Below are 11,156 nucleotides of genomic sequence, written 5' to 3' on the forward strand. Positions count from 1 at the left end.
GAGAATGCATTGCTGGGTTTATTGGGCTTCTGTCAGTGTGAGCATCACAAAATTATTTCCTCATTAATTATGATATAACATACATTACTGTGATAAACACCTCATTTACACAGATAACTTCCTTCTTCGGTTCTCCCACCACAATTGCATAATGTTCTGATTGAAAGTTTGAGTTTCATCAACAGTTACGTAGTTTGCATCAAAATTCTAATGAATAACACCATGATTTTTTCTTTACCTTTACCAGGTTGTCGCCCAAACCGATGACTCTTATCAGACACTTGTTTGCTGAGGCCTTGTATGCTATTTACTTCAACTTCAAGTCTGAGTCCTGGAACACAAAACCTTGAGCCTTACAAGAGCGGAGCCATCCTGTACCGTGCTTTCACAGCCATGTTCCCCCTCATCTACTCTGAACTTAAGTACGTGGTGGTGTACTGAGAAGTGCTCTTTGAGAGACCCAGATGGACAGGAGTAATTCTTTGTGCTAAGACGAGTGAGACTCCAACATCGTGTTTATAGGTTTATAGTCATTGGTTTGGGCAATACCCACACTGGCCACATGGTGGCACACTACATCTTTCAACCCCTGGTAAAACTCTGATTTCAGAATTCTTAATGTAGCATCAAAATCGGTTTAACCACTTATACATTGGCTATTTGAAAAAAAAAAGCCGATCTACAAGATCACAATGCCTCGTGACGGGTTGTGAGCTGGTAGATCAGCTATTATTATTATTATTTTACTTGAGACTTTACTTTGAGAACAACTGGGCTACCACTCACTACACCTGTTAATCAGCTTCTGTCCAAACATTAGATTAGAAGTATAGAAGTAGTAGGCTAAGTAAGGTTATGAGGAAATGTAATACATAAGGACATCTTCTTGTACCATCTCTGAAGTGGATCATGTCTTCAGTGTGACCATCAGAAATTAATAAACAATTAATCAATACAAATATCTTTAATCATATATAAAATGTAGCATTGAATGACAATATTTAATCTTGTATGACACTGATAATTGCAGATGCAACCCACCATTTTGCAAACTACATATGTAGAAAAATATAGAAAATATGTTTGCCATTCAACACCTACTATGAGGTAGTAGTATTATTGACTTTATTGTATTGTAACTGTTATGTTGAAACCAAATCATGACTACTATGAGATATAAAATAGGGCTTAACATACTGTATTTCCATACAATTTCAACATTAAAGACATTCAATAACATATTGATTATAAGGGGGTTTCCTTTTCATTCTAATCACCTATATAGCTACATCATGTGCCTTGACTCACTTAATAGGTCATAGTCAATTAAACTGAAACGTTCGATTCCTTCCAGCTCAGAGGGGTCTTCTTGTGGGGGTCTCTGGTCACAGTGATGTACAATGGGGGGAGACTTCAGCACACAGGTTCACCTTCAACCACGAACCACACCTCGTTGTGCCTGTCCATCATCTTCATGGGACTATAACGAAGAGACACATACAACACACACACATATATAGTGTGAATAATTCAGTGTCTTAATTCATTAAGACCGGGAACGCATCTGTGTCATTTTAAGAATTCTTTGGCTATTTAAAAATAGCAGATAAACAAGCTTATAGCGTGGCACCAAGTGCCGTGCTATGAGCTTGTATATCTCTGCTGTCCGGCAGAAACCAGCTCCAAAATGTTTCAGGAAATGTAAAAAAAAAGTGGAGTTAGGAGGTTTTGTTCATCATTGATAAGAACAGCTGAATGGACCTCCAAGCTCACAATGTGGTTGGAGGTCAAAAGGGGGTGGAGCCTGGAGTCAGCTAAACCAGCTGCAGAAAGTTTGAGGATCCAATGGAGTTAGCTGGTTTTGTCAGAAGCGCTTTTTAATGCTTATCATTGATATCTTATTTACCAACACACTATAAAGGGTGTTCAATGGTGTGTGTTTGTGGAGCTGAGAAAACTACAGTTGTTGTGGCTTTCAAACCTGTCATATCCCGCAGCATAGGTGAAGTCCTCGTTGAATTGTGCCCCGGCTGCCCTGAGATCTTTCCCAAGATAGTAGACCTGGAGCCAGGTCCACCATGAGCCCATCCATCCTCCGTAGCTCCTGACATACACCTTCATATCTGGCATGTCCGTGAAGTAGACCTACAAGGGAAGCAGTGGTGTAAAGTAACTACGTACATTTACTCAAGTACTGTACTTAAGTACAATTTTGAGGTACTTTCACTTTACTGGAGTATTTCCAATTGTCAGCACTTGTACTTCTACTCCACTACACCTCAGAGGCAAATATTGTACTTTTATTCCACTACACTTACTTGAAAACTTTAGTTACTAGTTACTTTGCACAGATGTAGATTATTATTACAAAACATTACCCACTTCAGCCCTATATACATTTCAGCCATTTGAAAATAGCCGATCTACAAGCTCACAATGCGTCGCATTGCAACGCATTGTGCACTTGTAGATCGGCTATTTTCTAAAGATTTTCATACATTTTATATTGAAAACTTGTGAAATGGGACATTCTGCATAATGAGTACTTTTACTTTTGTACTTTAAGCATATTTTGATACTTTTGTAGGCTACTTTACTCAAGTAAATTTTGAATTCCGGACTTTTACTTGTAACAAAGTATTTCTACATTGCAGTATTGATACTTTTAGTTAATAAGTAAAAAGAAAAAACACCGCAAGGGAGTTCTGTTTTCATCCTCCAGGCCAGAAATTAACCACTTAAAACCTTATTGCGTTGACCGGTGTCCCCCAGGGGTCCATACTTGGTCCCCTCCTTTTTGTCCCTCTACACCAGATCTCTTCGCTCGACGTGTTGTGAGCTTATAGATTGGCTATTTTCGCCAAGTTTTTGGGATATTATGACATTCCCAGAATAGGGACGCTCGGATTCAAGTGGTCAGTAATCACTTTGACATTTAAACTCTCTCTCTGAGAGTCTATACCTTGTCATCAGTAGGTATGGGGGGGTTGTTCTGGTGCTGTGATGGGAGCAAGAAGCTCATGGTGTAGAGGTTGGTGTTCCAGGGAAAGCTGCTCTTGGTCTTCTCTTTGATGATCACGGGAGATGTCATGTCAATCTTGGCACCTGTAGGTTACATGTCAGCACGAGATGACACGAGTGAATCCAACTGTCTTCTGAATGGAATGCACATGTGATACATGTGAGCTTGTAGATCTGCTATTTTCAAACATTTTAGTACTTTTACTTTTGGTACTTAAAGTATATTTTGTACTTTTAGTGGTATTGCTACTTTTACTTAAGTGAAGTACTTCTTCCACCACTGAGAGAGACACACACACACACACACACACACACACACACACACACACACACACACACACACACACACACACACACACACACACACACACACACACACACACACACACACACACACACACACACACACACACACACACACACACACACACACACACACACACACACACACACAAACTGTACGCACTCTGCTCATTCTCGCCACCGATGTATCCAGATAATCTCATGAAGGTCTTGTATATTGGCGCTTCCATCATGTACATCATGTACATCATGTAGCCTCCTTCCTCTGATGAAACCCATTTCACAGCACTGTAGTGTCGCACCTGTTCAGACAGAATCAAAGAAACGCACAGTCAAAGTGACACACAAATGAACACCGGGTGAGCTTTCTGAGGGTTACAACTCAAATGTCTCGACTCAAAAGTCATACACACTCACCTCGTATCTGTCGTTCTTACAGACCAGATCATAAAGAAGACATTCCTTTGTCTCAGTGCATGTCTCAGGTGACTCAGAAGAGTCCCTGTTAATTTAAAGAAGAAACATTTTAGGGGTTAAATATGCAAGTAACACGGAGGTGTATTGATTCACGTTAATACTTATGAAGTGATATCTAATAGTCAAGTAAGCTCACAACAGCCAGCGGCTAATTTTTCAAAATGAAAATAAATGTGATTTGAAATAGAAAGTCTGTGTAGTATGTGATTCGTATCTTCACTTTCACACTCTTTCACAATAACTTGTATCAATATCTTGTCACTATTGAACGGTTTTGAGTGTAACCACAAAAGAACAGTGAATTGACGAGCTCTCTACTATAGGAAGACTAAAACCAACAAGAATGCAATATTAGGAGACCCCTTGAATGCAAAAAACAGTAAATGTTTAATACATCTATAGTTGTGCACAATATAAGAAAGGCACTACGATGCCAGGAACACATGTAACTGTAGTAATGCTGCTGCATACAGTTGTTGCTAGTATGTGTTTCAAACTAGTTTTGGGAATAATAATAATAATGTCTGCTTCCATTCTTAGAATCACACATTATTTCACTCATTATACAAGCAAAGCAAGTATAGTATTTGCAACAGTTGTCATGTAATCGATTAACAACAGTTTTCTTACCCCACTCTGGCTTCAGCTGTCAGCACCAGCAGCAAACCCACAAGTCCTGTGAATATCCTGACACACACACACACAGAGAGAGAGCGTTTTAACCCTAGACAATACATTATCATGCCGCTTTCACACTATGCTTTTCTACCAAGACAACCATGCAAGTGTACTTACATTGTGACAAATTCTGTTGTGCTGTAGGTCTGTTCAGAGAGGGTCTGGTCTCTAACTATTACCTTGTAAACCTGTGATGTGACAATAAAACTGATTCTGATTTATTACCACAAGTTATGAAACAGACACAGGCCACTCCCTACTCTCTCAACAACGCACGTGTCAAAGCAGACAATAGCCTATCAGGGGGCCACAGCATATCAACTTAAACATCAAACAGCAATTAGTTTCTCTTGTACACTGCAAAATCCCAAGTGTTAATTTAACTCTCTGAATGTCCAAAATAAACTTTGGTCACAAAAGGAACCATTTGTACACCCTAAGGATTTTACTGTGTAGGCTACTGTATGCGTGCAAACAGCTTGATCGATTACATAAAGAAAACCTTAGTCTTTGCATGCAGAGAAACAGGACTGACTACATGTGTCAAAACATTGCATTGCACAAATGGTATGGACAAATTACATTGTACATTATGTATCTGGCGTGAACGTGCAGGTAATCTTGCACTTAAGTTCATTTTCTCTCAGACGATTCTTATATCTGTATACATCTTGAAAAGATCAATGGGGAGCTTATTCAAGAGAGAGTGAGAGATTCCCAGTATTGGACTATCTCATGGAAATTTTTACTTTACTAGAGTATTTCCAATATTTAATACTTTTACTTCTACTCCACTATTACATCTCATTGGCAAATATTGTACTTTTACTCCACTACCGTTCTGCAGAACATTAAAACGTTGTTGGTTGACACGTGGTCTCTTGTGACGTACGTAGCCTACCACGTCCACGTAGTGTTGAACCAGGTGAGTGATCTTCAAAGGCTCTGGGTGACCTTACTACGCTGACGGAGCTCGCTGTAACCATGGTAACGCGTTATTTGGACCAGCGCGAGCATCGCGTGTTGGTTGTCACGTGGTGTCTTGTGACGTAGCGGTAGCGCCGTGCCGGTGTGACGTTGCTGCGTTGACAGAGGGTGGAGCTTGCTGTAACCATGGTCCATGGTAGCAGCGATGGCGCGCTTTGTTGAAGTTGGACCAGATTTGGAGTTGACTATAAAAGGCTGGCACAGACAGACAGCTGCCAATGTGAAACTGGAAATCGTGACTACTAGTGCTAGAGAGCAGAATAGTGTCATTAGGAGTTTTACCAACACCTGCCTAACAGATGTCCATAATGGTGGAAACAACTGACATGGAATCCTTCAGAATGGAGAACAGCACTGTCACTGCTCCTGGATCCAGCAGCAAGGGGAGGACAGGAAAAGCAGCCCGTTTCCTGAAGGCGGTGAAGCGTTTCTTTGGCAAATCAAAGAGTACAGCTGATTCAAATATCACCACCTCACCTCCAGCTCAGGATGAACCACAGGATGAACCACAGGCTGAAGCTGCAAGCACCTTCACCTCAGAGGAGATTCAAAACATCACTACACCACCTCCATCACCTCCAGCTCAGGATGAACCACAGGCTGAAGCTGCAGGCACCTCCACCTCAGAGGAGATTCAAAACATCTCTACACCACCTCCATCACCTCCAGCTCAGGATGAACCACAGGCTGAAGCTGCAGGCACCTTCACCTCAGAGAAAACTCCTCAGAGGTTTGCAAAAAATAGGATAGCCTGCAACATCAGCATCCCTGCATTCCTGCATCTGGTGAACAGATGCAGGCATGATGCTGCTGGATGGAGGAGAGGGCACATTGCAAGAGAAAAAGCGTTCAGTGGTGAGGAAGAAGTATCCAAGCGCACTGTATCAGCTCATGCAACAACCGACCCGTGGGAGGAGATGAGAGTCGAAATGTTCCTCTTTTCACCTCAATATACCCAGACTTTTATAAATGTCAATGAAGAGGAGAGACTCCGACTGATCATCAGAGAAAAGGAGGTGTTGTCACAAACGTCTTTCTCTACAGAGCAGCATCAGAAGCACAAAATGAGAAACAACAACGAGATAAAGGCAACAGAGCTTTCTCAACCAAAGAAAGCCCTGGAGAAAGCTGCAAGCCATGGAAACCAAGCCATGGAAACCCTACAAGCTGAGAAAATGGTGTGTCAGATGTGGAAGGAGTGCATCGCAGTGGCCGAGAGGCAGAAGTGGGATCTGAGACAGAACACATTTTGTGTGTCAGATGCAGCAGCTCTACACCACAGTGGAGAAACAGCAGCTGCAAGACTTCATACATAACTTCAACCAGGCACTGGCCAAGGCAAAGGATAACCTGGAGTGTAGTGGGATCTGTGACGGTGTAGACTTGAAGAGGCTTCAAAAAGCAGGCTAACATCCTGCGGTCTCACATGAACAAGCCAAGGCCATCTCTCGCCAGCAATCAGGAGTGTGCCTGCTCTTCAACAAGGGCTTTGCGGAGATCCAGACCCCCACAATAAACTCAGAAGCTGCACCGACTTCGATAAGGTCAGTGTGGGACCAGTTTTCAGAGCAGAGGATTCTAACAGTTTGTGGGTCTGAACATTGAGCTGACCTTCACCTCTACCACGAGGATACTACCACGAGAGGTCGACAATCTATGAATTGCCACTATGATTAAACATTAATATTCGAGAATCGTAAAAATAAGGCTGAACTATGGTGGTGACTGACTTGAATGTGCAGGTCGTGCAGGTCGTATTACACAAAATACATTAATAAGGAAGAAGTGTTAACACCCACTTTTATAAATGTCAATGTAATTTAGGGACGTGATTCTACTGAAGCACATACAATGATCTGCTGGTCAATAAATCTAATCTATTTGTCTTACCACTTTTATATTGTTATAAATCATCTTAACTTTGTATATATAATGCTATTTCATGATGTTTGAATTATAAAATAAATTGTTGAGTTTTATTCACGTCTATTTTCTTCATTTTTAGTCTTTGCACTCTTTGACTTTGTATGAAAGATATTTTATTCCAATTGCCACTTGCAGCTATAATGTGACTTATTATTGCCTCCACCAATGCACCCTGCATTAAATTCAATATTATGGTCTTATCCATCTCAGTGAACATATTTTAATGGTAGCTAGTGTTCAGAATTGTTTATTATATTAAAATGCCCAGACCAAGGAGTCGGTTGGTTGTATAGGAAAACGTTACAAATACATTTTACAAATGGCCCCAATCTTTGCCTACAGTGTAAAATTGTATCCAATTTTACACTCGGATCTTATTCAACATTTTACTGTGTGTGCAGCCTAATCTTAACAGACTTGACTGCATCCTTTACTGCATCCACATAATGCAGAAGGTGTCTTGTCAGCAAGATGATGAAAATAAACTATATATAGATTTCAGACAGACTAACTACCAATCTGTTCACACTTTTAAACAGTAAAGTGTTCATATTGTCCCTGTAGGAATTGTAAGATCTGTATTTGTTTCATTCAAATAGTCTCCTATACCTACAGTATATACATTATGTCTCACTGTCAAAGGCGAATGAGCACAATAGTAGCTTGATAATCTTTCCTTCCTAGACTCAAACTGTTATTCATGAGCAAAAACCTGAATTCACACACGTTTGGGTCAGTAAAGTACTGAATGAATGAATCATCATCATCACTAGATGGCAGTATAATGTTTACATGAACTATATATCCTACCACAGGTTAATAGGTGCATGTTGCAGGGCTGGTCAACAGTCCAGCAGAATGTCATGACGGTAGAATAAGCCCTAACTCAAGATGAAGATAAATGAAGAAACGTTAATGCTATTGTACACTGATATATATATATGCATCAAATTTACAATGTCATAAACTGGGCTTAGAAACTACACGCAGATTTCATAGTGCATGAATAGGTCAGTCTGCAAGAAATCAAATGGTCAGTGTTGAATTCAATTACTTTACAGTCTGCTCAAGTGGAAGTTGATGCCACAAAGTAGATACACCTTTTAAAATACTTTGTTTAGACCAATTACCACCTGTCACACGTTCCAAGCAAACATTATTTGAAACTTTAGTTACTAGTTACTTGGCAAATATAAATTAATTTATTATATTATAAAACATACAGTAACCACTTTAGCCCTATATTATAGGCTATTTTAAAATAGCCGATCTACAAGCTCACTGTGAGCTTATAGATCTTTTGGTACTTTAAGTATATTTTGTTGCCAATACTTTTGTACTTTACTCAAGTAACATTTTGAACACAGGCCTTTTACTTGTAAGTTACAAGTAAAAGGCCTGTGTTCAAAACTGTACAAGTTGTAATAGAGTAATTCTACATTGCAGTATTGATACTTTTAATTAAGTAGAACATGTGAGTACTTCTTCCACCACTGGTTATAGTTGCTGCTTTGATGCTGACTCGATTTTTTTTAATCAAGCCCTAAATGGGTCTATAAACTGAATACTATAATGAGTCAATTTTATTCATTCTGTAGTTCCTTTCCTCTTTTCACCTCAATATACCCAGTCTCCCCCAAAACCAGGGGAAATTAAATATATATTTTATTATATATCCAATAAACAACATTTGTTTATTGGATTTTGACTGAAGCATTTCTTGCATGCATATCAAAAACATATACCATTGCATTGCTTCATATATAGCCCAATCAAGAAAAGAGAAAAAGTTAGTTTAGTTTTTCCCCCCAAATGAAAACACAAAGGACAAGAGTCTTACAAGACTTACAAGAAATAGGATAGGGAAATTAAATATTTGTGTTGACTTGACACATAACTTCCTATTGCACTTACTGAAACCTGGCTGGCTGCCCAAAGAACTAGAGTCCCTCTATACACCGAATAACTATAATGGTGTTCACTTTCATAGGGAGAAAAGAGGTGGTGTATCCCTTTTTTTTGTTGTTTTTACATAATAATAGTATTCAATTCACTAATAGAGCGGATCTTTTATCTCATTTGGAGCAGGCTAGTATAGAGTCTGTCTTTGTGGAACTCTCATCTTGCTTTTATTTTGGTGGTAAAAATGTGATTATTGGTTGTGTGTTGTCCCCTGCTACTGACATTGATAACTTCTCTGATGCCTTATCTGTCATGTTAGATCTAATCACCAAGGAGGGTAAATTATGTTATCTGCATGGAGACAATGTACATTTATTTGTGAGTGAGAAGCACATACAAACAGAAAAGTTTGTTCATACTATGTATTCCAATTGTTTGTATCCTTTAATCTATATAACAAATACTTCAGCTACTCTAATTGATAACATTTTACTAACTCAAGGGGGTTATGTGATTCAGAGTGGTGTCTTTTATACAGACATCTCAGACCACTTTCCAGTGTTTCAGTTTACCCGTACCGATGCACTTAAACAGTCATCTGGTGACTACAAATGTAGAGTTTTCAACAAAAGAAACACGGATCGTTCCAAAGCATTGATTGGTGATGTTTCCTAGGAAAATGTATTTAAGGAGTCTGATGTTGAAACGGCAGAAAAATCTTCATAGAGACTCAAATCAGTCTTCTGTGAAATAAAAGCTTCCCTCTGGTCAAACGTAAAAAAAAAAAAAGATGGATAGTGATTACAGTAAACCCCGGTTTACCAATGGTTTAAAGAAATCCTCAATAAATAAATAAAATTACTTCACCCAAAAATTTCAAGAATCTGCTAATAATATCCGCTCAACCTGGAACATCATCAATCAACTTCTTAATAAAAAGAAGGCAACCTCTGCACTCCCTTCACATTTTGTGAGTGACAGTAAAAGTTTGAATGATCCGTATGACATCTCATGTGGTTTTAATGAACAGTATTGGACTAGTTCAGAATCAGAATCAACTTTAATGTCACATCACAGGTTTACAGGTGTGAAACAGTGGGTGAAGCGTTTAGTTTCAAACCTTTAGTGCCCGAGGCAACACCAAAGGGCAAGTCAGCCTCTCAAGGCATATCCATACAAAATCAATTTAAGTGCCAAACTCTTATAGAGTAAAATAAGTCATATTCCATCGCTATAAAATCTGAAATATTAATATGAGTGTTAAATGCCTCTAGTCATCTTCCATGTTTTTCTTTTTGTCTTTATGCCTCAACTTCAATGTTTTCTGAATGAACATTGTGAAGCAGATGTTTTCTTCAGGTACGGTGGAGGTTCTGGATGCCCACCTAGTGAACGAGTCTGAGAGTCCACTCCCTACCCTCAGGAAGACAAACACCTCCGGTGTGGAGTGTGGACATCACGGATGCTTTGAGGAGAGCTGCTCTAGCTGAACCAAAGTGAAGGTGATGATTTAGAGGAAGATGTCTCATGAACTGACAGGTAAGTATTGCTTTCATATTGAGTGGAAAGTTGGTCCATAGACTGACATCACTGTGGTTAAATGCCATATATTACAATTAGATATCTGTTATCTGTTTCCCTTTGGAAACCTTCTCCAATAAGGGGGAATATTCCTTACTATAGCGCTTTACTCCCACCTAGTGTCAGTAGAAGGCATCGTGACCAGCTTAGAGGAGGAGGATGGGTGACCGTAGTCCAGTGCAAGGATAAGGAAGGTGGTATTGCGGTTATCGTCCCCAGCCCTAATCATGATGCTGCTGTGCTGTGTGTTGTATGTACACTACAGCCTTTGGTGTACATAC

The 11,156-nt window shown here is 39.6% G+C and overlaps 1 protein-coding gene across 1 annotated transcript; it reads right to left on the minus strand.

Annotated features, from left to right (window-relative positions):
• Positions 1 to 1,026: 1,026 nt before the first annotated feature.
• LOC308099435 (heme-binding protein 2-like) lies at positions 1,027 to 5,601 on the minus strand (the record flags this gene model as incomplete). Its single annotated transcript, XM_080448178.1, has 8 exons — positions 1,027 to 1,480; positions 1,982 to 2,145; positions 2,963 to 3,105; positions 3,488 to 3,626; positions 3,742 to 3,826; positions 4,432 to 4,488; positions 4,597 to 4,667; positions 5,434 to 5,601. The coding sequence occupies 8 exons, from the start codon at positions 5,599 to 5,601 to the stop codon at positions 1,414 to 1,416; spliced, it is 894 nt and encodes a 297-aa protein (XP_080304304.1). The 3' UTR covers positions 1,027 to 1,413.
• Positions 5,602 to 11,156: the final 5,555 nt, after the last annotated feature.

Source organism: Gymnoscopelus braueri (assembly GCF_963280865.1).
Source record: "Gymnoscopelus braueri genome assembly, chromosome: 13".
NCBI lineage: Eukaryota > Metazoa > Chordata > Actinopteri > Myctophiformes > Myctophidae > Gymnoscopelus > Gymnoscopelus braueri.